Source organism: Cannabis sativa, chromosome X (assembly GCF_029168945.1).
Source record: "Cannabis sativa cultivar Pink pepper isolate KNU-18-1 chromosome X, ASM2916894v1, whole genome shotgun sequence".
NCBI classification, from domain to species: domain Eukaryota; kingdom Viridiplantae; phylum Streptophyta; class Magnoliopsida; order Rosales; family Cannabaceae; genus Cannabis; species Cannabis sativa.
The window spans coordinates 10,456,955-10,483,077 of NC_083610.1; the positions used below are offsets into that span (position 1 = coordinate 10,456,955).

The following is a 26,123-nucleotide window of genomic DNA, read 5'->3' on the forward strand; positions in this document are numbered from 1 at the left end:
AATAACAAATTCAAAGGAAGAAAAAAAATTATATGTATAAGGAAATGTTTAATTTTATTTTAAATTATATATAAAAATATATATATATAAGAATAGAATATACATTTAATCTATTAAGTTTTGAAATATATTTGTATCATATGTATTAAATTTTTAAATTACTATTTTCTTAACATTAAAATGTTAATTGTATATATAATTTTTTTAAAAAAAATTTATATATATATATATGTGGATTGGATTGAATCGGTTACTTTTACATGTCAATCAACATCTAATTTTGAATTTTTCAATCCAATCTAATCCGCACAAGTGCGGTGATATCCACACTTTGCAGATTAGATTAGATTGGATTAAATTGTGCGGAATAGATTGGATCATCTACTTTATAAACACCCTACACTTACATATATTTTGTCAAATGTGATTTTGTAAAATATTATGGAAAGAAAAAAAAAATATCATATGATTGATTGCCTATATAAGATTATCTCCGGAAGATGTAAAACTTATGCTATATTTGATACAAAATTAAGTGATTGTGTGATATATTTACATTAATTTCTAGTATTGTGCTCAATGCACAATTATAAAACTTGATGTAAAATTTAATGTTAAATTAATGTTTTTATTAAAAGCATAAAAAAATAATTTTATTATTTATTTTATTATATAAAGTAATAAAAAAAAATGTATAAGATTTGAAATTTTAAGCAATAACTAAATTTAATAATAAGATATTAAAAATGACATAAACATAAATATAAAAGAATGGGTAAATACCATTTTAGACCCTCTGTTTTACAAAAGTTATCAATTGGACCTTATATTTTATTAAATGACAAAATGGACCCTGTATTTTATAAAATAGTACAAATAGGACCCTGAATTGATTTTTTGTCAAAATAAAGTTTAATTATAATCCGATCTAAAAGTGCTATGACAAAATTGTTTATAATTTTTGTATCTGTTCGTATTAAGCATTGTCTTCAAGTTGGTTGTATTAAAAAAAAAGTTGTCAAAAATTAAGCTCAGGGTCCTATTTTTACTATTTTAGAAAATACAGGGTCTATTTTGTCATTTAACAAAACACAGGGTCCAATCTGTAACTTTTACAAAACACAGGGTCCAAAATGGTATTTACCCTAAAAGAATTGCGTTATTGTGATATAAATTTTACATCTTATATTATTATTGTGATTTTTTTTAAAAAAAAAAAAAAAAAAACTTATATTATTGTGATTTAAATTTGAGTGAACTTCTATTATATGACAAATTTGTATAAATTTTTGGTACATTATTAGAACAAAATTTTTACATAATGAGCTGTATTTTAGCAATGAATTGAAGATGCTATCATTTGATCAAACTTGACGGTTGATCAAAGCTTGATTGGAAGTATGATAAATATAATTTAATAATGTATATATAGTATTGATTTGTATCATGTTAAGATCTAAATTGGAATAACCATATTAAATGTTTCAAAATTGTAGTTTTGTGGCTATGCTCAATCCTCGTTACATCATTTGAACGTCATTGTAATTAATCAAGAGATAGTTGTAGTGTTGTAAACTCAATCATATATAAATATATTTAAAAATAAATAAATAAATACAGATACGATGTGATGTTTGGATATCGCATAGCCAAATAAAAATAATTAAAGAAGTGTTTGGCCCATATATATTTATTTTGAATTGCAATGTGCAGTTGAAATTAAATTCATCGACCACTCTCTAGCCATAACTAATTTATATATAATAAATAATTGAAAAAAAGTACTATATAAACACACTATATAGAAACAAATAATATAAACATTAGCTTAAATTTAGTACAAGGTAGAAAATTAAGAAAGCAATAAATTAGTGGCAACTTCATCAATGGCCGGAAATGTAATGGAAGATGAAGAAAATGTGTACACTGGCTCTGGCAGAAGAGTTCAACCTTTCTCCACAGAAAGGTACCACAAACTTATATTATATGTTATATATATACTAAAGTAGCCAATAATATATATGTATTTATTTACATTTTATTATATGATGATCTTCTAACAGAGGAGAAGAGTCATGGATTAATGTTGATGAGGAAAGTAAGAAGCAGTCCAACTCTACCACCCTTAGTGGTCTATTGGGTTTAAACGAGTTAGTCTCCTTGGAGGTCAGTTCTAGTTTTGTTTTTTTAAAATATAATAAAATGGTTATGGTGATTAATTTAAGCTACCATCTTATTCGCCTTGTGTCTTAAATCATAACAAGGACGTTTTTTTTAAAGAATTGCATTATTCGGACCCTTTTTCTTCTTTATTTTGTTAGACATGAGGGAACAAGTGAGGGAATTGTTCCATAACAATTGAAAAGTAAGTTTTTTGTTAAAAATCAAGAAGAAATTAGTCCATTAAAGAAAAAGGGAGTAGAAAGTGGAAAATCTTATTAACATTATATTATTTATTGATACATTTAGCACGATTTTTTTTTAAAAAAAATTGCATTTTATGATGAAGGTAATTAATTACAAATATACAATAACTGAGTTTTTTTTAATAGATATTCACAAACATATAAAAGTTTTTTACAAACTTATGGAAATTTATGTAGTTAACTCTATGTAGACCTACATATTTATTCTGGTAAATTGTTGAAAATAAAATTCAAATAATTATTTATCACGTAAAAAAATTGTACGTGCAATAAAATATTTAAATATTATTTTTAGCATTGTAAACTACTTATAATTTTTCTAAAAATTTACAGGCAATCTTAACTATAACATGCACGATTATTAAAAATATTGGACTAAAAAAGAATTTTTACACCACATACTGAAATTTCTAACTTTCTTTTTTATCGTGGGGCGGAATTTTTTCAAAAATATCGTGTAAGTTTTATACTGTGTACTGTGTTAAGTTTTCACGATTGTTCCACGGTTGTGTTTTAGTTGTTCCACTGTTGTTTTAATTGTTCTGTTTTATTATTTTACGATTGTTTTATAAAAAGAAAATATTTTAGTAAAAAAGTTTTATGTGACAGTAAAATTGTAAATTTTTGTCTAAAATTCAGTATTTTTATAAAAACCCACTAAAAAACTCTTTTGGATGCCGAAATAGATCGGCGGTCTAGTGAATCACTCTTTTAAGAGGTGTACTATAGACTTACCCAAAACTTATAGAAGTTATAAGAGTTGTACTTTTGTAAACTCATAAAAGTTATCATATTTTTAATATATTCTTTTAAATTTTGGTATTTTAGAAAATTATATAAAGTTACTTTTTGTTGTTTTTTTTTATTTACAAAAATATGGTAGTTTTATATTTTATTTTATTTTTAAAATATAAATAACCTCACATTTAAAAAATATTATTTCTAAGTGAAATATATTTATAATTGTATAACTTTTTGAGAAGAAAAAAAAACTATTATTTTCATAATTTTAATTTTTATAGTTTATATAATAGAGTTTTGGGGGCTAAACTCTTCCAACTGCCTTTTTATTTGTACTCAATCCTCCAAGTTCAAATTTTGGCAGAAAACTCTCCAAACTACTGAACTGGTAGCAAATTTAAGGTGTCATCCGGTTAAGTGTCACTATGAACTACTTATGTATATATTCTTGTACACTTAATACGTTTATATTGGTACACCTAATATTTTTATTTAAAAAATATAAAAATTATTTTCAAAATTCATTTTGAAATTAAATAAAATTATAAAAATAAAATATTTAAGAAAATAAAAAATATTACAAATTTTGAAATAATTTTTATATTTTTAAATAATAATATTAGGTGTACCAATATAAATGTGACACATGTACAAAAGTGTACATATAAGAATTCTATATTGGTAGTTAACCGTGGAAAATGGATGACACCTTCAATTTGCTCTCAGTTCAGTAGTTTGGAGGGTTTTACTGTTAAAATTTGAACTTATGGCGCGTTTACTGAACTGTAATTGGAATCAGAATAATCAATGGGAGAAATGTATCGGTTTAAAATAAATAATAATCGGAATCAATATTTTATTATGCTGTTTACTAAACTGTCCGGAAAGAAAACCAGAATCATATTATTTTGTTTACATAACTAGGAAAGGTAATCGGAATGCTTTAATTTGACAAAATTGCCATTATTAGAATATGTAATTATTTTTTTGTTTATAGATTTTTAAAGGGCATATTTGTCTTTTTTATATTTAATTAATAAAATTAAAATTAAAATGAATTAAGCTAGGAAAGGGAAAGGTATTCCCTATAAAAATGGGGGGAGAACCTTTCCCTTTGTTTTCTCCTAAATTTGTGTGGGTCCTACTACTTTCTCCCTTTCCAAAATTTAGTAAACAATTGTATGGGAATCAATACCATACCATTCATTCTCATTCCCTTTAAGTAAACATGCCATTAGAGGATTAAATGCAAGTTGAGTGATAATTGAGAAGGTTTAGCTGAAAAAAAAACTCTATATAATATACATATTTACGATCTAACAAAATACCCATATTACTGCAAATACGGGTAACTAGTTACTTATATTACAGCAACCATATAATTAATGAGCTTTGACTTTAATTTCCAAGTAACTAGTAACCCATAACTCTAAGTATGAGTAATAATTCTTCTTGAGAGGCTTTACTAGTTAATGTGAGAGAGGTAACGGTTACCCATTTTATTATACAAAATTACAAATGATCGTACTAGTTACAAAGAGAGGGGTAACAAGTTACCCATATTACTTCACAAATGAGTAAGTAGTTACCAAAAATTGTGAAAAAAATACAAATCTATATAATTGATTGATCGTGTATGTATTTAATTTATAAGTCTTTACTCATATCTCAGCAAACAAATACGAGTAACCAGTTACTGTGAGAAAGGTAACCAATGTCTTTGACATAGTAACTTGTTGCGTATACTTTCTATCAAAAAAAAAAAAACTTGTTGCGTACACAAATTCAAGCAAAAGTAAGTAGTTACCAAACAAATTTTTTAATGGTAACTAATGTGATGGTTATAGGAAGTTTTCATAATATGAATTTATCTTTTTATTTTTTTTAGTGTTACTATGAATTTATCATATTGGCATTATTAGTATTTTTCTTTCTATTACGATTATTTATAATTTTTTATGCAATTTATTGTCAATTATTTTGATCTAACAAACTATTCAAATTATGAGTAACCAATTGCTTTTAATATTGGTAACTTGTTACTTAGATGAGAATATTCAAATTTGGACGAAAGAAAAAAAAAAGAGATATCTAAATGTGAAAAACTAATTTATCATCTAACTAATTACTTAATAAAATTATAATGATAATAAATAATAAATTAATTATATAATTTTTTTTTTGAACACAATTAATTATATAATATTAAAATATGAAATACTCTCTTAAAAACTGCACGTGGAAAAAGAAAATAACAAATGAAAGAGAAAGACAAAAAAAAAATAGAAAGTGAAATAATAAGTAGAAAAAAGATGAAAGAAAAAATAGAAAAGAAAATAAGAGGTGAAAAAAAATGAGAAAGAAAGAAAGAAATGATGAAGTAAGAAAAACTGAGAGAATGCCCTTATTTTTATTTTTAACTCTCAAATTTTGTTCAATCTATAATTTTACTAACTATGAACAATATGAAAAAGAATCAAATAATATTACATCACTATTTGTAATATTTGGGTTCGTATGGTGAGACATGTCACGTATATATCATTACCTTTTATATTAACATATCATAACTATTTGATCTTGATATATCTAAGTGTTGATTAATAATAGGTTTGGAGAGCATCATTGGCAGAGCTTATAGGCACTGCATTGTTGGTGTTTTCACTTGATACCATTGTGATATCTTCATTTGAGTCCAAAGCAAGCTCACCAAATCTTGTCATGGCCATCCTAATCGCCATAATTGTCACAATTCTCCTTCTTGCTACCCACCCCGTCTCTGGTGGCCACATCAACCCCGTTATCACATTTTCCGCCGCACTCGTTGGCATCATCTCCTTTTCACGTGCAACCATTTACATTTTGGCTCAGTGTGTTGGAGCCATGTTAGGTGCATTAGCACTAAAAGCTGTGGTCAACAACACTATTGAGGAAACATTCTCATTAGGTGGATGCACCCTCACAGTTGTTGCACCAGGGCCTAATGGGCCCATTGTGGTAGGCTTAGGGATGGAGCAAGCTCTATGGCTAGAGATTCTTTGTTCCTTTGTGTTTCTTTGGGCTTCAGTATGGATGGCCTTTGATCGTCGCCAGGCCCAAGACCTTGGAAAAGTGGTAGTCTTTACAATTATTGGGTTGGTAGTGGGCCTGCTTGTTTTTATTTCGACAACCGTGACTGGTGCTAAAGGCTATGCTGGGGCTGGAATGAACCCAGCTAGGTGCTTGGGTGCAGCTTTGGTGCGCGGGGGCCACCTCTGGTATGGGCACTGGGTGTTTTGGGTTGGACCCTCTATTTCTTGTGTAGCATTTTACTTATACACCAAGCTCATTCCACATAATCATTTTCATCACTCAGACGGATTTAAGCACGATTTCTTTAAAATTGTGAAATATATATTTAAATAATTTCAGGGGAAGGTTATATGTACTAGAAAACAACAAATAATTTATATATGTTGGAGAAGAAGAATTCGAACTTGGGGTCTCATCTTTGTAAGGAATTACTAAATTGTGTCTATAACCACAAATAATATTTCTACTTGATAGGAAGGAAAAAAAAAGGTTAAAGTGAAAAAAAATGTCATTTGTAAAAAAATAAAATTATTGATGGGTAATTGTGTTGGCTGTAAGAGGAAGGAGCAAGGGAATGATAATATTTATTCGAACTGTTACCATTATTCCATATTTAGTTTATAAATGTATTTGTCATGCAATGAATTTCATGACATGCATTTTCTATGTTATAACACTAGAAGCTCAATTTTCTTTTGCATGTTATTTTTGAAACATTTGAATTTGATAGTGGATTTGCTTCACTTTTGGACAAAACCACCTAGATGTACATTATGAAGAGTAATTTTGGACAAATTATGTTAAATTTAGTGTGTAATTTACTACTTTATCTTAATGAGCTACATAAGGAAACAGGTTGTTGGGAGTTATGTATATATTCCAATTTTTCCTTAGAATCAATATTTGCAAAATAATATAATACAAACCCTGAAATTATTTTTCTGTTAAAGATCAATAACAAATGGAATTATAAAGCATATTCAGAGTTTTTAAATTTCTTTCAATATAAATAATTATGCATAGTAATCAAAGCACTAAATACAAGCCACTAAATTATTTTATAAAAAATAAAAATTACTATAAACCTTCTACTATAATAATAATAATGGGTATACTATACATTCTCAAGTTTCAGCAAATACTTTAGGAATATACATTCAAAACTCTCACATACTATTGTAGTAATCTCATCAATTATTTACAAAACATTTCTTACAATTTTTTAGGAGGTATCTTTTTCTTTCTTTTTTATATTTCTCTCACTAAGAGGTAGTTAGGACCGTGTCAAGCCTATTAGGAGGCTAGGGCAAAATTTCAAAATGGAGCCTTTTTTTTTTTTAAGAAAATTCAATAAATATTTAAATTTTAAAAATAATTAAAAATATTCAAATATAAAAATTCTGAATGTAATTTAAAAAAAAAAACAAAAGCTTAAGCAACATTATTCAAGTATGTAGATTCATTCATCCAACACAAGTGACTTTTTTTTTTCTTCACATTTTTCTCAACGAACAATCTTCAAATCATAAAACCTAATAAGAAGATATAGCAACAAATGAATTATTTAAAGATGTATCTTTCTTGCTTTTTGAAAGACAAATTTGGTAATCAAATCATCATAATAAAGTTTATTTAACAATTTGTTTCCGATAGACAATATAGCTAATCCACTCAATCGTACTTGCAACATGGTTAATCTTAAATACGATTTTATCAATTCTAAAAAATTTCTCTCTACAGAAGCAACAGTTACTAGGATAGTTAGTAAAATTTGATAAACAATGAATGTATTTAAAAAGGAACAAATATTTTTTATGTAATCAAGAATTTCAATTGAGTTGCTAATTTTATTTGGAAAAAATTTCCTCGACACTTTTAATTCTGAAAACAAATCTAAACCATTAATATCAGACAATCCATTATATTTCAAAACATCCTCAAGATTTAAAGAGTGATCTTTCAAACTATCTTTATCCAATACTTTTAGTTTCTTCATATTGAACAAAAAACCAAAATATTTTCGTACACTTGAAATTGTTCAAATCTTATTTTAAGTGAACAAATAATTTAGTCAATCAAGTAAAGAAAATAATCAATTCGAAATAATTCTTCAGCGAATTTAATTATAGGTGGCACCGACTCACCATTTTGTGGCATTTTCTCCTTGCGATAGGTGGCACCGACTCACCTTTTACAGCCAATTAGCAGATGACACATGGCACTCCAAAGTTTACTTATGGTAATTGCATTTTTACTCTATGTAATTTGTAATAAGTTTTAATTACACATTAGTCATGTTACCTTCCTATAAATAGAAGCTTAGGTTTTTAGAATTCAATACAGTTTTCATATAGAAAAATTCAGAGAAAACGCTCGAAGCGCTCAGTGTTAGTTTATCGCTTTTCTTAGTTAATTTTCTTATGGGTTCTAAGTTCCCTTATTATTAAGGTGAACGATGAAACCTAGCGTATTTAATTAAGTACAATATATGCTTATGATTTTCGCTTCTTAAAATAATTTCTTTCATTTTTAATATCACGTATTTTTTATAGTTAGAAATTATTAATGATTGGTTCTACATTTTATTAAAAATAATATTCTTTGATTTTTTGTATTTACATAAAAAATTTCACATTTAATGCTTAGAAGACGTTATAATTTTAAAAGCGAAGGAAAATCTATTTTTTGTTAAAAATAATTAGTTTAATTACTAATTAAATTATGAGAACTAATATAAACATAAAAAAATTTATATACACTTAAGTGGATTTTGAACCCTTAATAATATTCTCAAATATCACTGAAAATATCTGTTACTGTCATTTTTACCGTTAAAATACTTTTTTTTTGTTACCCAAAAGCCTCACTATTTTTGGAACTAGGTTAGAGTTTTAATAGCTTAGACTAAATAAGTATTTTCTTCGATCTCACGCAATTTCAATGGATTCGATCTTATATTTCCCAATCTTTACACTACAATAAAGAGTCATGCGCTTGCAAGTTGATAAATGTAAAACGTACCATTTTTTGTCACAACAGTTATGCCCCAGGGCAGTCCTAGACAAACCAAGAACCAAGCTAAAGTGAAAACCCGACCATGACTTAGCCTAATAAGTTTGGACACAGTTGAGTAAGATAAAAATAGTATCGAGATAAAATAAATCGCATTCTAGACCCATATAAAAAACCCAGGTCAAATAATACAAAATTAATCCTAAGAAAGATAATCATAACATAAAATTAATTATTAAAGAATTAACAACTTATAAGTACACATGTCAGTTACAACATTAAAGAATGATAATGCAATCATACATGCAAATGTACAATATAAATAAAGCAAGAAGTTCACGTAAAAGCTAAGAAAACACGACTAGAATGGAGGAAGTACTAAAAACTCAAAGAGGAAAATCTCATTAAAAAATATTAACTGATTTATTTGATAAAAAAAATTGCTATTTTTGATTAAAGTAGGTTAGATGTTGCCAATAATTTCTCCATTAACAATAGGGGAATAATGAAGAGAAGAAATGCATTTTTTTTTTCTTTTTTAGAATCCAGTCCTCGTAGAAACTCAATTTTCTCATAACGAAAAGAATTTATTAATTCCCACTCCAACTACAGCTCGAGCTTATTAATTAAGTCGTGGAATATAGAATAAAACACTAATTATTGGCCTTTAATAATATGATAGGATTGATTCTAGGAATTTAACCTTGGGTCGCACCTTAATTTGGTGGTCTTAATTTATATTCCTATACATATCATCTTGTAGTGTGGTGTGGCCAGTCCCTATCTAATTCACATGCAACCAAGTAAGCACACACTCACACATACATGATTTCATCACTATATAGCCAATTCTGTTCATTCCATACATGATAATTGATGGAGGAACTAATGACATTTAAATCTATGTATTTATATAAAGAAGAGATATATGAAGTGGTTTTGTGTGGCACTTTAAAATCTCTTGTATTATTTGTTCTCTTTAATTATTTTATTTTTTTAATTGTTTATTACCTTCATAAGTATTAATTGATATAAAATATATATTTTTATTTATTTTTCCATAATTTTCTCATTTTTTTAATTTTTTTTTTTTTGGTTTTTTTGGCTTTTTTTCCATCAAGTTTTATTTATTTTTGAAATTAAGAGTCGTGTATTTTTTTTTTTAATTAAGATATTTAAAAATAATATATTTTTTTTCAAAAAAATGATAACTCTAAAATTTTTGGCTAAAAAAATATTTACATAAGAGAAATGCTAAAGGGCACCAGTGGTGTCTAGCACCCTCCTATGTGTCAATATCGTTATTAGTCTAACTAAGTATCGGGTCCCATATAATTTAATATAATAACTTTTAGAAGTATCGCTAGCCAATCGCAACGCGACATGCCGAGAAAGTGTTAAACACCATTAGTGCCTAATAGCAATGCTCTTTACATAAATATAGAAAAAATAAAATTACTAGTTTACATAAACATGGTAAGGAAACTTAATAGGAAAAAATATGATATTTAAAGTAAAAACTTAACATATATAGGATATGACACTTTCAATTACTATAAGAAAATATTAAAATTCCTTTCATATTTTTTTTTTAAAAAAAATTAAAACAAGTGATACTACAATGATCGTCGGAGTTGTCACTGGGGTCATAAAGTCACTGGAATTTGCTGCCGGTGCTGGAAAAGTCGCTGGAGTAGTTGCAGTGTCGAAAAAGTCATTGGAGTTGCTACCGGTGCCGAAAAATTCGTCAGAATTGGCATTGTCGCTGAAAAATCACCAGAAAAATCACCAAGTAACCGATTCCTTAATGAAGAAATCGGTTTCTTGATGAAGAAACCGGTTTCTTGATGAAGAAACCAGTTTCTTGGTAATTTTTTTGGTGACTTTCTTAGAGTTTGCTGTCGGTGTCGGAAAAGTCCCCAGAGTTTCTGTCGGCGCCGAAAAATTCCTCAGAATTGGCATTGTTGCCGGAAAGATCACCAAGAAATTGGTTTCTTCACCAAGAAATCGGTTTCTTCATCAAGAAACCAGTTTCTTGGTATTTTTCCGACGACAATACCAATTTCGATGACTTTTTTGGCGCTAGCAGTAACTCTGGTAACTTTTTCGACACCGACAGTTACTTCGGTGACTTTTCTGGTGCCGGTAGCAAACTCTAGCGACTTTTTCAGCACTAGTGACAAATAAAATTGCCTAAAAATTAATAAAAACATTAAATACAGACTTTGAAAACCTAATTTACATATATATGGCATATCAAATACCATAAAAATACCTAAAAAAAAATATCATATAAATTGGTCAAACTTAGTTAAAAATACCATATTTAAGTAAACAACTTTTAAAATTCCATAGGTGTAATTTCCTCACATTTAAATTATATGTTTTGGCTTTTTAGCTTTGTTTATTTTTTTAAAGATATTTAAAAAATGACTATTTTTTATCACTTACTAAGCTATATATATATATATATATTTTTATTTTTAACTTAGGTTTTTTTGTTTAGAGTGTTATTTTTTTATCGACTTAAATATTGATAAGAAGAATGGAGACTTGATAGGTCTTGATAGTTTTTTATTGATAAGAAAGTAATTATTATTTTTATTCATATTTTTTTCTATTATTTTTTTTTTATCAATTTATCAATTATTAAATACTCAATGTGTCTAATAAATATTCTACTAGAAAATCTAATGCATACAACAATTAGAAAAAAAATTAATTTCTAATTAAGTTCAAAAAGCTATTGAGTGAAAGCTCGTACTGTCTGTAAAATTTGAAAATTGTGGCAACCACAAATGAGTATAGATCACTTTTAAATGATTATAAAATTTTATTTTTAGTTACAATTTCAGTGAAAAGACTAGAAGGAGAAATAATTAACATTACGATCAATAGATCTCAATTCATAAATCCAAATTTGACTCATGTTAATGATAACACTCCTATTTTTTAATGAAGAAAAATTAAGCAGTAATACTGTGAAATTTTGTTTACTATATATTTCTTTAAATATATATATTAGAATAATAATTAGAAGATGTATCATTATTGTTGTATTTTTCTACCTTATCAAATTTAGGTAGAAAATGATGAAATTAGTTTATTTTTTTTTTTTAAAAAAAATATATTTAAAATGTATTATTTTTTAAAAAATCTAAAAGCTTAAAAATCATACTTATCTCTCTATTTCTCTTTTAACATTATTGTAAACAAAGTATTTTTTTTTTAAAAAAAAAAAAAGAAACTCTTCAAAATAAACTATTTGAATGTATTAAAACTTTAAAAACATATGAATATATGAAAAAAAAAAATCCTAATATTTTTAACTATATATTATACATGCTATAAACTATAATTTAAACCATTTCAAGAACAAAAAATTATAAATAACCCTAATATATCTCACACTAACAATTATTTAAAAACATAGAAATATTCTTATCAATAATGAATTATATCTACATGGTAATATTATTATAAAAAAATTAATCTTGATTTATTTTACAGAGCAAATTTATTGGGAAGGTCGTGTGACATCGATTTTAAATGTAATGGTGACTACAAGTAAAATACGGTGAAGACAACCGTTTTAAAATCATTTGTAATTTTTTTTAGATATTAATTATGTATGAAGATTCTTCAATTTCTTATCTTCATTATAATATTTGAAGATATTTCATGATTTTTTTCTTTTTTAAATAAAAATTTTATGATAATTTTCTTCCTAAATTTTTTAGAGTTATCTGTTATTTTTTTAATATTTTATTTTTTTATATAACATTTAAAATATTTTATTTATTAAAACAATATATAATATATCGATCTTTATAGAATTTTTTTAAAAAAATTAATAAATTAAATAAGGCATATGAATTAAATTTAATAAAGTATTAAATTATTTTATTTTAATAAAAAAATAAATATTTTTTCAGTATTTTTTAATATATTTTTTTTAATTTTTTTAATTTAATTATTACTAAACAGAATATATTCACATATTTTCTAATTTCATCAATAATTTTAGTATGTAAAGGATGAGCAACGTTGAGACTTCTCCTCATGAATTGTGTAAGCAACTTATTGTAGAACTAGTAAGCGCTTCGCGGGGGATATAAAATATTTTAAATTATTTATAAAAAATAAATTGTGTATTTTAATTAATAATAATTACTTAGTAAAATTATATTAAAATTTTAACTTTACTATTAAAAAATTTGTGACATAAATACTTAAAATATTAAATTTGTTGCTAATAAATACTAGAATTCAAAAAATACTAGAATTCAAAAAATAGTAGCATAAATCTTCATTTATAGTTTAATTTAATTCATAATCTCACACCTGTTTCTTCTTCTACAAAATCTCACACCTGTTTTTTTTGTTCAATTCATAATAATTTTTTTTTTTTATAAAAAAATACTTTTCCTATATTCTACAAAACTTTATGAATACATATATATAAATAATTGAATAATTATTTCATTAAATATTATTAATTTAGTTTTTAAAAAAATAATTAATTTAAGATAGATATTTTTTATAGAAAATTTATTAAAATAATAGTAAAATATTAATTTATAAATTTATGCTCTAATAAAATATTAAAAAATTGAGAGAATTAAGGAAAAAAAAAAAAGAAAAATAGTATTAGAGAGATTTTAGATCGCCACGTTACCGTCTCATACTTCTCTTTTATAGATATATATATAGATTAATCAAAATTTAGAACAAAATAATGTAAATAAGATCTGATTGGTACTAAATTTATATATAACAAGTAAATGTATGTGTAAATTATATGCTCCAAATAAAAAAGGACAATAACATATTTTGATTTGCATATTTGTAAGTAATAATTAAAGAGGTGAAACTGTAAATATTGAAAAAATAATAAGTTTCTTTATTTCTTACCAATTTATAAGCATTGGAAAATAACTTTGGTTAGTTAATATTAATAGTTAAAATTATCCAAATAGAAAAAGATAAATTAAAATATTGTTCATTGTATAATCAACAAAACCAATAAGCATATAAAATGAATATGCTTCCATATAAAAAAATTAAAATCTGTCTGTTTTTTCGTTTTCAACGCCTTTGGATCTTTGCTGTAGCTTAAATGCATTCCTACACTTGATGATATTGTCTTTAATTATCACATGCCAAGTACTTCTGAATATTTATGTATATATATATGTTTGGTCTCTATATGGTGTTTTATAAATATATATATATAGATGATAAACTATAGAAATAATATATGGATTTGGTCATCTCCAATAGTAATGAAGCTAATCCACCGAGCAAGACAACGGTTGAGAATAATGGAAGTTTTAATAGTACCAGTAAGTACTACTCTCCATGGACCAAGTTTCTTGCTTGCATCGGTGCCCATGAATTTCGATCCCCAGAGGTAAATTAATTATTATTTTTTTATTTAAGTGTTTATATATTACAATTATACATAATTTGAGACTCGAACCCAGGACCTCCAACACACACCCTCTTATGGCTACTTGAGCTAGCCTCAAGTGGTTCAGAGGTAAATTAATTAAATTCATACTACTTTTTAACTCTAGGATCACATGTATGAGCCCATCTATTATCATCTTTAAAAAAAACAAATGTTTTGGTAAACAAAACCTAAGGTATATACTTTTAAAATAATTAGTATATAAAAATAGTAGTTTATTATATTAAATGACAATTTATTAGTTTCAAAAATAATTTTTAAAATTATCTAAATCTATTTTAAATAATTGCTTATTCTTGTACTGTTTTTATTTTTTACTTTTAATCCTTTCTTAATTTTTATTCAACTAAATAGAAGTAAAAGTTTAATTTTAACGTACTTAACTACAATGCTCGTGGGATCGATCTCACTCTTAGTGAGTTTACTACTTGTGACGATACGTGCATTTGCGTGTGTAAAATATCACAACAAGTAGTGTTTACTTCGTGGAGCATTATTATTAGGTACCAAAAGTATTTATCACTTTTCATAAGTGACATTCTACTATTAGTTAGTGATCTTTTCTAAAAATTATCTTTTTAAGTTATATGAGACTCGCTACATAATTACACAGAAAATGGTATAATACAAAAAAAAAAAAAAAAAAAAAAAGGGCTAGACAAGGTAATATCTTTTAGCAATTCTCATTTTTTGTGCATACTGCATACTCTATTCCGTGATAGCATCTTCCGTGGGGGTATGCGTTCATAACTTCATTTGTTTGACAATACTTGGGCTTGGGAAGGTGTGGTGCATCCCGGTGATTTTCTCTTTTGGCAGTGCTTGTTTATTGTATTTTTGCTATGTTAATAATAAAGGATATTGGCGGCTAAACCACCTAAACTTTACGGTTTGTAACACTTAACCACAAAAATTGAATTTTTGGCAGCTTAACTACCTAAACCCTAGTTTCGTTTTGCTTTGCACACCTCTGTCTAAAAATCACAGTTAAGTGCCACGGTGGACTGTCCACGTGTACACACTTGTACACGTGGCAAGTTTTGAGTGGTCCTCGTAATATTAGTTTTAAAAAATAATTATAAATATTTAAAAAAAATTAAAAAAAAATCAGATTTTTTTTCTTTTTAACTTTTTTAATTTAAAAAAATTAAAAAATTAATTTTTTTTTTACTTTTTTTTTTCTTTCTCTTCTTCTTTTTCTTTTTCTGCAGAAATCCTCCCACCCTCTTTCTCTCTCTCTCGTCTCACCACCAGATCCCGAAGCACCGTCTTATCACCGGATCCCGAACCCTCCCAGCCCCCCCTCTCTCTCTCTCTCTCTCTCTCTCTCTCTCTCTCTCTCTCACCACCGAATTTCGAAGCCCCGTTTCACCACCAAATCCCGAACCCTCCCGGTCGTCTTTCTCTCTCTCTCTCTCTCTCTCTCTCTCTCTCTCTCTCTCTCTCTCTCTCTCTCTCTCTCTCTCTCTCTCTCTCTCTCTCTCTCGTCTCACCACCGGATCCCGAACCCTCCGTTTTTCCCTCTTCTTCTGCTGGGAGGGTTTCTGCCGAAAAAGAAGAAGAAAGAAGAAGAAGAAAAAAGTAAAAAAAAAAAAAAAATTAATTTTTTAAATTAAAAAAAAAAGTAAAAAAAGAAAAAAAAAATTCTCATTTTTTAATTTTTGTAAATATTTATAATTATTTTTTTAAAACTAATATTACGTGAACTACTAAAAATTTGCCTCGTGTACAAGTGTGTACAGGTAGACAGTCCAACGTGGTACTAAACTGTGATTTTTGGACGGAGGTGTGCAGAGCAAAACAGAACCAGGGTTTAGGTAGTTTAGCCGCCAAAAATTTAATTTTTGTGGTTAAATGTTACAAACCGTAAAGTTCAAGTGGTTTAACCGCCAATATCTCTAATGCTAAACTAGCTTTTAAAACTAAATACTCTTTTTTCTTTACAGTGTGATTTGAACCCTTCTCTTCTTACACACTTACACACCTAGTTGTTCCAAGAAATGTAAATATCACCATGACTCTCGAAGTTATGTGTGCGGTGGCAATACGAAGATGAGTAATGGAGTCCATACACTTATAATAGTACTTAAATTATATTTTTAAATATCACACTTATTGTTTTAAATTTAAAATCATATATAATAATACTTAAATTATATTTTTAAAAAAATTATTATTTATATATTTTTTTTATTAATATATTTAAATTAATTTTTTTTTTAAAAAAAAAAAGTAAAAACTCATGTTCTGAATCAATCGGAGATCGTCGTATGACAATTTAATTAACATCTAACAACTTGCTACTTAAAAAGTTTCAAAAATATAACTTAAGTATTATTGCCATTAAAAATTAAACTTAAATATTTATTTACAATCGAAGTGAAACTTAAATATTTATATTATAAATTACTCTATAATATATATATTAATAAATTCATCAATAAACAAAAAAAAATATTTGTTGATTTTCGTGTCAAGGTTTCATAAGAAAAAGAAAAAGAAAAAGAATCGAAACTTATCCGATAAGAAAAATCGCCATTCTCATTCACAAGGCTTTGGTCACCAAGGGAGTCTTTTTCCTTCTTGTTGCTAGATATCTCGTCCATACACTTCGGTCAAATCTTTATAATTAATATTATGAATTTGCTTCAATTTCGTACCGCTTTTGCTGCTAAGTGCCTATAGCTCAAAAGAATATTGTTTTTCCATATATATATAAAAAATAATATGCATATTTTGTTGTCTTAATTGATCTAGATGTGGAGGGCAGCATTAACAGAATTAGTAGCCACAGCTTGCCTAATGTTCAGTCTAACATGTTCCATCATATCGTGCCTTGACTCAGGTGAGGTCCATCCAAAGCTTCTAGTCCCATTCGCAGTATTCATAGTAGTATTTCTTTTCCTAATGGTGACAGTTCCATTATCTGGTGGACACATGAGCCCAATCTTCACATTTATAGCAACTCTAAAGGGACTCATAACTCTTTCTCGGGCCTCAATCTACGTCTTGGCCCAATGCATTGGATCCATAATGGGCTTTCTAGTAATCAAGATTGTTATGAACCAAAACGAAGCAAGAAATTACTCTCTTGGAGGCTGCAGTGTAAATGGTCACGGTGGCGCTTCAGGGGTAAGCGCTGACACAGCTTTGGTGTTGGAATTTGCTTGCACATTTCTTGTGTTGTTCGTTGGAGTAACTGTTGCATTTGACAAAAGACGGTGCAATGAACTTGGGCTTGCAATGGTTTGTGTCATTGTGGCTGGGTCCATGGCTCTTGCTGTTTTTGTGTCCATTACTGTAACTGGACAGCCCGGCTATGCGGGTGTGGGCCTAAACCCAGCAAGGTGTTTGGGCCCAGCATTGTTGTTTGGAGGTGGGTTGTGGGATAATCATTGGGTTTTTTGGGTAGGGCCCTTTATAGCTTGTTCTTTGTATTATGGATTGTCCGTAAACTTACCCAATGATGGTTTAGTTTGGGTTGATGGAGAGCGTGATATTGTTAATTTGACAAGGGCTTGGTTTAGTGGTGAGAGTGGTCGTTTTCCTAATCTTGAAAACCAAAAATAATTTCATATATTCTATTATATAGTATTATGTTTAATTATATTTTATATAATATTTATATGTAAAATTATATATGGTATTAATTTTGATGAACACTTAAATATATAATTTTTTAGTATAAGTTAAAATTTAATATAATGTAAATGTTGTGTAAAAATATTATAGAATTAAGACATTAAGACACTAAACCAAATAGGCTATAAAAGTTCAATACTATAATCAAAATTTGTAGTGCCTTTAGCTAAAGAAGCAGGCATGCTGCTCCATCTATGACCAATGAATGAACGTGCCTCATGTATTTTTATTTAAGATTTTATTATCTTTTCTTTTTTTACCCTTATTTTTTAGTAATATTTCATTATGTTTTTTCATTTTCAATTACTTTATTTTATTTGGAAGAAAAAAATATATTAAGTATAATATTAAAATTGTTATAAATAATATTAATTATGTGGATGTCCAAATCTTTTATTTATTACTATTAATGTAATCAACATTCCATTTTTCTTAGTTTCCCTTTTTCTTAGTTTCTTAATATTTGACTCTTGTATGTGTATAAATAGGAGATCACCTATTGGAATAAAACACTCAGAAAATTCTCATCTCTTCTCTATTTTCTTTCTCTAAATTATAATATTACATAATACTAATATTTCATAATACGTTATCAGCACGAGCCTCTAACCAAGGTATGACAATGTTTTTGTTATGTGATCTCGAATTGCTTCAAAGTCATGATACACTAAATATATATATATATGTAAATTTATATATATACTCATCTGACTGAAACACATTCGAGTTAGCCATTTTTTTTAATGAATTAATATTTATACAATATATGTCTATGCTTATATATATCTATATAGATGCTTATATATTATATATGTGTGTTGATTTGTTTATCATATTATATTGTTTAATCTTATTATCTTATTCTATATTGTACTATATTTTGTTGTATTTTTTTTCAAAGTTTATGTATATGTCTAATAATTTACACTTTATATTGATATAGTTTTATCCATGGCAAACCTTACAAAACTTGATTTTGTGGCACTTGATATTTCTGGAAAAAACTATTTGTCATGGATTCTTGATGCTGAAATCCATTTAGATGCTATGGGTCTTGGAGACACCATCAAAGATCAAAATACTGAAACAAAACAAAATAAGGCCAAGGCTATGATTTTCCTTCGCCATCATCTCCATGAGGGGTTAAAATCTGAATATTTAACCGTAAAAGATCCTCTTGTGCTTTGGCAAAATTTGAAAGAAAGATATGACCATCAAAAAACTGTCATATTGCCAAAGGCTAAGAATGATTGGTTGCACCTGAGGTTGCAAGATTTTAAATCAGTAAGTGATTATAACTTTGCAATGTTTAATATCACTTCTAAATTAATGTTGTGTGGAGAAAAAGTTACTGACTATGAAATGTTAGAAAAAACATATACTACTTTTCATGCCTCTAATGTGCTCCTGCGAACGACAATATAGAGAGCGAAATTTTAAAAAATATTCAGAATTGATTTCATGTCTTCCAGTAGCTGAGCAGAATAATGAACTTTTGATGAAAAATCATGAATCTCGCCCAACTGGGTCTGCTCCATTCCCTGAAGTGAATGCTACAATTGCTGACAATCATAATCATAGTCGTAGTCGTGATCATAATCGAAGTAATAGACGTGGTCGTGACCATAATCAAAATCGCGGTCGTGGTCGTGATCGCGGTCGAAGCAATGTTTGGCATCGTAATGGTCAAAATAAAAATTCATATACTCCAATGAAAAGCACAACTACTGAGAACAAGGGAAAAGGTCCTCAAAATAATAATCATAGAAATTCTGAAAATTTATGTTCCAAATGTGGAATAAAAGGACACTGGGCACGTGCTTGTCGTACGGCAAAACACCTTGCTGATCTTTATCAAGCATCTGTGAAAGGAAAGGAGAAAATAGAAGCAAATTTTTACCTATCAAGATGATGGTTTTCTCAAAGAGCCTTTGGATATTACGCACTTAGATGTTGCAGATTTTTTTAATGAAGATCTCATTAATAACAACATGAATATCGATAATGGAGATGGGAATGTCCACAATTAGTCACTTTTCTTTGTTATGTTTTTTTTTTATTATTATCATTTATTTACTTTAAGGTGTTTATTTTATTTGGCATGTTTATGTAATGAACTTTTATTATTTAAGCATTTATGTTTTAAACTTATTATGTTTTTTTTTGTTAATGAAGTAATGGACATTTGTCATTCTATACATGATTCTACAAATAATGGTGATGATATGTGTTTGGTGGATAGCGCAACCACTCATACAATACTCAGAAGTGATAAATATTTTTCAAATTTATCAAGAATGAAGGCAAATGTTAATACAATATCAGGCACTGCAAATTTAATTGAAGGCTCCGGAAGAGCCATTATATTGATGCCTAGAGGAACAAAAATTATTATAGATGATGCCTTATTATCCACCAAATCAAAAAGGAATCTGTTGAGTTTCAAAGATATACGTCGTAATGGATATCATATTGAGACAATAGATGAAAATAATTTTGAATATCTTTGCATTACATCTATTGTTTCAAGAAAAAAATGCATGATAGAAAAATTACCTAGTTTGTCTTCAGGTTTGTACGTTACACGTATAAGTACAATAGAAACTCATGTTATTGTGAACGAGAAGTTCGCAAACCAGAAAAATTTATTTGTTATTTGGCATGACCGGTTAGGCCATCCCGGTTCAATTATGATGCGTAGAATAATAGAGAACTCACATGGTCATCCATTGAAGAACCAAAAGATTCTTTTATCCAGTGAGTTCTCATGTGCTGCTTGTTCTCAAGGAAAGTTAATCATTAAGCCCTCACCGGTAAAGGTTGGAATTGAATCCCCTAGATTTCTTGAACGAATTCAGGGCGACATATGTGGGCCTATTTGCCCACCATGTGGACCATTCAGATATTTTATGGTATTGATAGATGCATCAACTAGATGGTCACATGTTTGCTTATTATCTACTCGTAATGTAGCATTTGCAAGATTGCTTGCTCAAATAATTCGATTACGAGCACAATTCCCAGACTATGCAATCAAGACAATCCGCCTTGATAATGCTGGTGAATTTACATCACAGGCTTTTAATGATTATTGTATGTCAATAGGGATAAATGTTGAACATCCTGTTGCTCATGTACATACACAAAATGATCTAGCAGAATCATTTATTAAGCGCCTCCAATTAATCGCAAGACCATTACTTATGAGAACAAAACTCCCAATTATAGCTTGGGGACATGCTATTTTACATGCTGCGGCACTTGTACGCATTAGGCCAACATCATATCACAAATTCTCCCCACTACAATTGGCTTTTGGTCAGGAGCCAAATATTTCCCATCTAAGAATCTTTGGTTGTACAGTATATGTTCCGATTGCTCCACCACAACGAACAAAGATGGGTCCTCAAAGGAGGCTGGGAATATATGTTGGGTATGAATCTCCATCTATCATTAAATATCTCGAACCCACAACTGGAGATGTATTTACAGCACGTTTTGCTGATTGTCATTTTAATGAGACAAGTTTCCCAGCTTTAGGGGAGGGAAAAAGAAACAGCTGGAAAAAGAAATTATATGGAATGCACAATCATTATCTCAATTTGATCCTCGTACAAATCAATGTGAACTTGAAGTTCAAAGAATAATTCATTTGCAAAATATTGCAAATCAATTACCAAATGCATTCACTGACCCAAAGAAAATTACAAAATCACATATTCCAGCTGAAAATGCTCCAATTCGAATTGAAGTCCCAGAAGGACAATTAATTAATGATTCTAAAGCACGTTTGAAACGTGGTAGACCAGTCGGTTCCAAAGATAGAAATCCTCGAAAAAGAAAGGGAGCAAATAATCAAGATGGCCCTAATGAAGAGGCTGAAAATTTCGAGGAAGATGTTGACATATACAAATCTCTTGAAGAGATTCAGGTACCTGAAAATATTAGCAATAATGAGATCTCAATAAATTATGTCAATACAAGAAAAGAATGGAACCGACTCGAAGTAATTGTCGACAATATTTTTGCTTATAATGTAGCGCTAGAAATTATGAATGAAAACGAGGATCTTGAACCTAAATCTATCAAAGAATGTCAAAATAGAAAAGATTGGCCAAAATGGAAAGAAGCAATTCAAGCAGAATTGAATTCACTTGCTAAACGCAAAGTATTTGGACCTATAGTCCAAACACCTGAAGGTGTGAAACCCGTTGGATACAAATGGGTATGTTTACGTAAAAGAAATGAGAAAAATGAAGTTGTGAGATACAAAGCAAGACTTGTAGCTCAAGGTTTTTCTCAAAGGCCAGGTATTGATTATGAGGAGACATATTCTCCTGTGGTGGATGCAATAACATTAAGATATTTGGTTAGCTTGACTGTGAGTGAAAAACTCGATATGCGATTAATAGATGTAGTCACAACTTATTTATATGGATCACTAGATAGTGATATTTACATGAAGATCCCTGAAGGATTTAAGATGCCTGATGCATATAATTCAAGCAATCGAGAAATGTGCTCAATTAAATTACAAAGATCATTGTATGGATTAAAACAATCAGGACGCATGTGGTACAATCGACTTAGTGAATATTTATTAAAAGAAGGATATAAAAATGATCCTATTTGCCCATGTGTTTTTATAAAAAGTTCAAGTCCTGAATTTGTTATCATTACTGTATATGTTGATGATTTGAATATTATTGGAACTCCTGAAAAACTTTCAGAAGCTGTGGAATATCTAAAGAAAGAGTTCGAAATGAAAGATTTAGGAAAAATAAAATTTTGTCTTGGTCTACAAATTGAGCATTTAAAATGTGGAATTTTCATTCATCAGTCAACTTATACTGAAAAGATTTTGAGACGGTTTTATATGGATAAATCACACCCATTGAGTAGCCCAATGGTAGTTAGGTCACTTGATGTAGAAAAAGATCCTTCTCGACCTAGAGAAGAACATGAAGAGCTCCTTGGTCCAGAAGTACCATATCTTAGTGCAATAGGAGCATTGATGTATCTTGCTAATTGTACAAGACCTGATATAGCTTTCTCTGTCAATTTATTAGCAAGATTTAGTTCTGCTCCAACATATAGACATTGGAAAGGGATTAAGCACATACTCCGCTATCTCCAGGGTACTATTGATAAAGGATTATTATATTCTAATAATTGTGGGTCACAACTTATTGGCTACGCAGATGCAGGATATTTATCTGATCCACATAAAGCCAGATCTCAAACTGGCTATTTGTTCACTTGCGGTGACACTGCTATATCCTGGCGATCAACAAAGCAAACTCTGGTGGCTACTTCCTCAAATCATGCTGAGATACTTGCAATTCACGAGGCAAGTCGAGAATGTGTTTGGTTAAGATCAATGACACAACATATTCGAGGAACATGTGGATTAACATCTAATAAAGAAGTACCAACAATTCTCTATGAAGATAATGCTGCTTGCATCGCTCAACTTAAAGGAGGGTACATTAAAGGAGACAGAACTAAACATATTTCACCAAAATTCTTCTTTACACACAATCTTCAAGAAAATGGTGATATCGATGTTCAACAAATTCGATCAAGCGATAATCTTGCAGACTTATTCACGAAGTCATTACCAACATCAACTTTTGAGAAGATGGTTCACAAGATTGGAATGCGTCGATTAAAGGATCTCCACGAATGCCAAAATGAGGGGGAGTAATTTCATACTGCACTCTTTTTTCCTTGACCGAGTTTTGTCCCACTGGGTTTTCTCGGCAAGGTTTTTAATGAGGCAGTTATTATGGACATCCAAGGGGGAGTGTTATAAATAGTATTAATTATGTGGATGTCCAAATCTTTTATTTATTACCATTAATGTAATCAACATTCCCTTTTTCTTAGTTTCCCTTTCTCTTAGTTTCTTAATATTTGACTCTTGTATGTGTATAAATAGGAGATCACCTATTGGAAGAAAACACTCAAAAAATTCTCATCTCTTCTCTATTTTCTTTCTCTAAATTATAATATTACATAATACTAATATTTCATAATAAAAATGATGTAAAAAGAAATATAGATCAAAATATAAAAAAGGAGAATTTTTTGAGATGTTTTGAGACATGAATTTAAGTGTTGGGATTGAAGAATTCTCTTCCATGATTATGTTCAGGACAAAAAAATATGAAATCAAAAGTTTTAGGAATAGAAATTAAAAGCTTAAGGACTGCGGAGATTCAAAATTTTATACAAACCAAAAATAAAACCCGAAGTGTGTAGGAATGGAATCAAATAAAACTAAGGTTAAGTTTAGTTTGTGAGGAATAAAAATATAAGAATACAAATAGGAGTGAATAAAATTAAAATGCATACAAAAAATAATAAAAGATTAAAAAAAATTCATCATAATCTTCCCTTACATTTTCAAATAGAATAGTTATTTCATCAAAATAGTAAAAATTTCATTCCCTTGGAATAATATTTTAAAATACAATTAACTAAACAAAGGCATGAAATGAAAATTAAGTGCATGTTTGGCATCATAACTAAAAAACTGTTTTTTGTTTTTAAAAACAGAAAATTGTTTTTAAAAACAATTTGACTTGTTTGGCTTTGTTTTTTAGAAACAGTTTTCAGAAAATAAAGTTACAAAAAACAAGAATTTTAAAAACAACAAAATGTTATTTTCTGTTTTAAAAATCAATTCACTTTTGGTCAATATTGTTTTTAAAAATCACTAACCAAACGTGACTTGTGTTTTAAAAATTTTAAAAACTATTTTTTGTTCTCATTTCTAAAAACAATTTGTTAAAACAAAAAATAGAAAACAATACCAAACATGCTCTAATTCACTAATTTTTATTTAATTCTATTTCATTACCTCCAATCAAATCTAACCTAAATTTTTAGAGCAATAAAACAAAACTTAATATGTAATAGAGTTCTTTATTGCTAAGAATGGAGGATGAAGATTCTAATCAATAGAGAAAGGATATGGCCAAGTAATAAAGAGAGCATAGGGTATGACCAAGTAATAAAGTGATGAAGATAAAGAATAGTAGAAATGAACAAAGACAGCTTAGAGTACCACCAAGTAATTTTCATTTAGAAAAAAAAAAAAATCACAAATATTTGTTGCAATTTGAGAATTGTTGTCCAAGAATTTTATGTTGGAGATTTATGTGTTAAATAAAATTTATTTTAATATAATCTTATTTACTAATTAATAAAAGAACAGAAATTAATTTATGTTGCTTGGTTCATATATTACATTCTGTTAGAATTTATGCCCTAAAAGTAAGTAATTAATAGATAATATATTATAGAATATATGAAATACAATTATAAGATAAATGATACATTAATTATAGAAGTATAATAAATAAATATCTAAAAAAGTCTTATACATATGGAGAATGTATAATCTTGTAAGGATGTACAAGCGAATTAAGATTATATGATATGAATAAAATAAGTTGGTAGTGTATTAAAGTAATGTGAATCTTTAATATGAAACTCTTAAATATGATTTACTATACAGTGTGTGTGATTTTGATTCGAATCACATATGTGGATATACATGTAGTAAAGGTATTGTGTATTATTTGATTATGCATGACTGGACCGATATGTAATAAATATCTTTTATTAACGTGTTGTTTACCATGAAAGAGTTATTCATATCACTCATTAAAGTTTCTCGGAGAAGATGTTTCTTACAACTTCTGTTTTGAGAGCTTAATAACATGAGTGGCTGGGAACATGTTATACAA

General features: G+C 28.2%; 3 protein-coding genes across 3 annotated transcripts; all 3 read left to right on the plus strand.

The window, feature by feature from the left end:
- Positions 1-1,721: 1,721 nt before the first annotated feature.
- On the plus strand, positions 1,722-6,846 carry LOC115704312 (probable aquaporin TIP4-3). Its single transcript, XM_030631527.2, has 3 exons — positions 1,722-1,966; positions 2,064-2,166; positions 5,778-6,846. Exons 1-3 carry the CDS (start codon positions 1,887-1,889, stop codon positions 6,570-6,572), a joined length of 978 nt encoding a protein of 325 aa, XP_030487387.1. The 5' UTR covers positions 1,722-1,886; the 3' UTR covers positions 6,573-6,846.
- Positions 6,847-14,417: 7,571 nt separating this feature from the next.
- LOC133032690 (probable aquaporin TIP1-2) lies at positions 14,418-19,317 on the plus strand. Its single transcript, XM_061106829.1, has 2 exons — positions 14,418-14,664; positions 17,482-19,317. Exons 1-2 carry the CDS (start codon positions 14,512-14,514, stop codon positions 18,292-18,294), a joined length of 966 nt encoding a protein of 321 aa, XP_060962812.1. The 5' UTR covers positions 14,418-14,511; the 3' UTR covers positions 18,295-19,317.
- Positions 19,318-23,272: 3,955 nt separating this feature from the next.
- LOC133032009 (secreted RxLR effector protein 161-like) lies at positions 23,273-25,900 on the plus strand. The gene is made up of 2 exons (XM_061105816.1): positions 23,273-23,716; positions 25,892-25,900. The coding sequence occupies exons 1-2, from the start codon at positions 23,273-23,275 to the stop codon at positions 25,898-25,900; spliced, it is 453 nt and encodes a 150-aa protein (XP_060961799.1).
- The last annotated feature ends 223 nt before the right edge of the window (positions 25,901-26,123 follow it).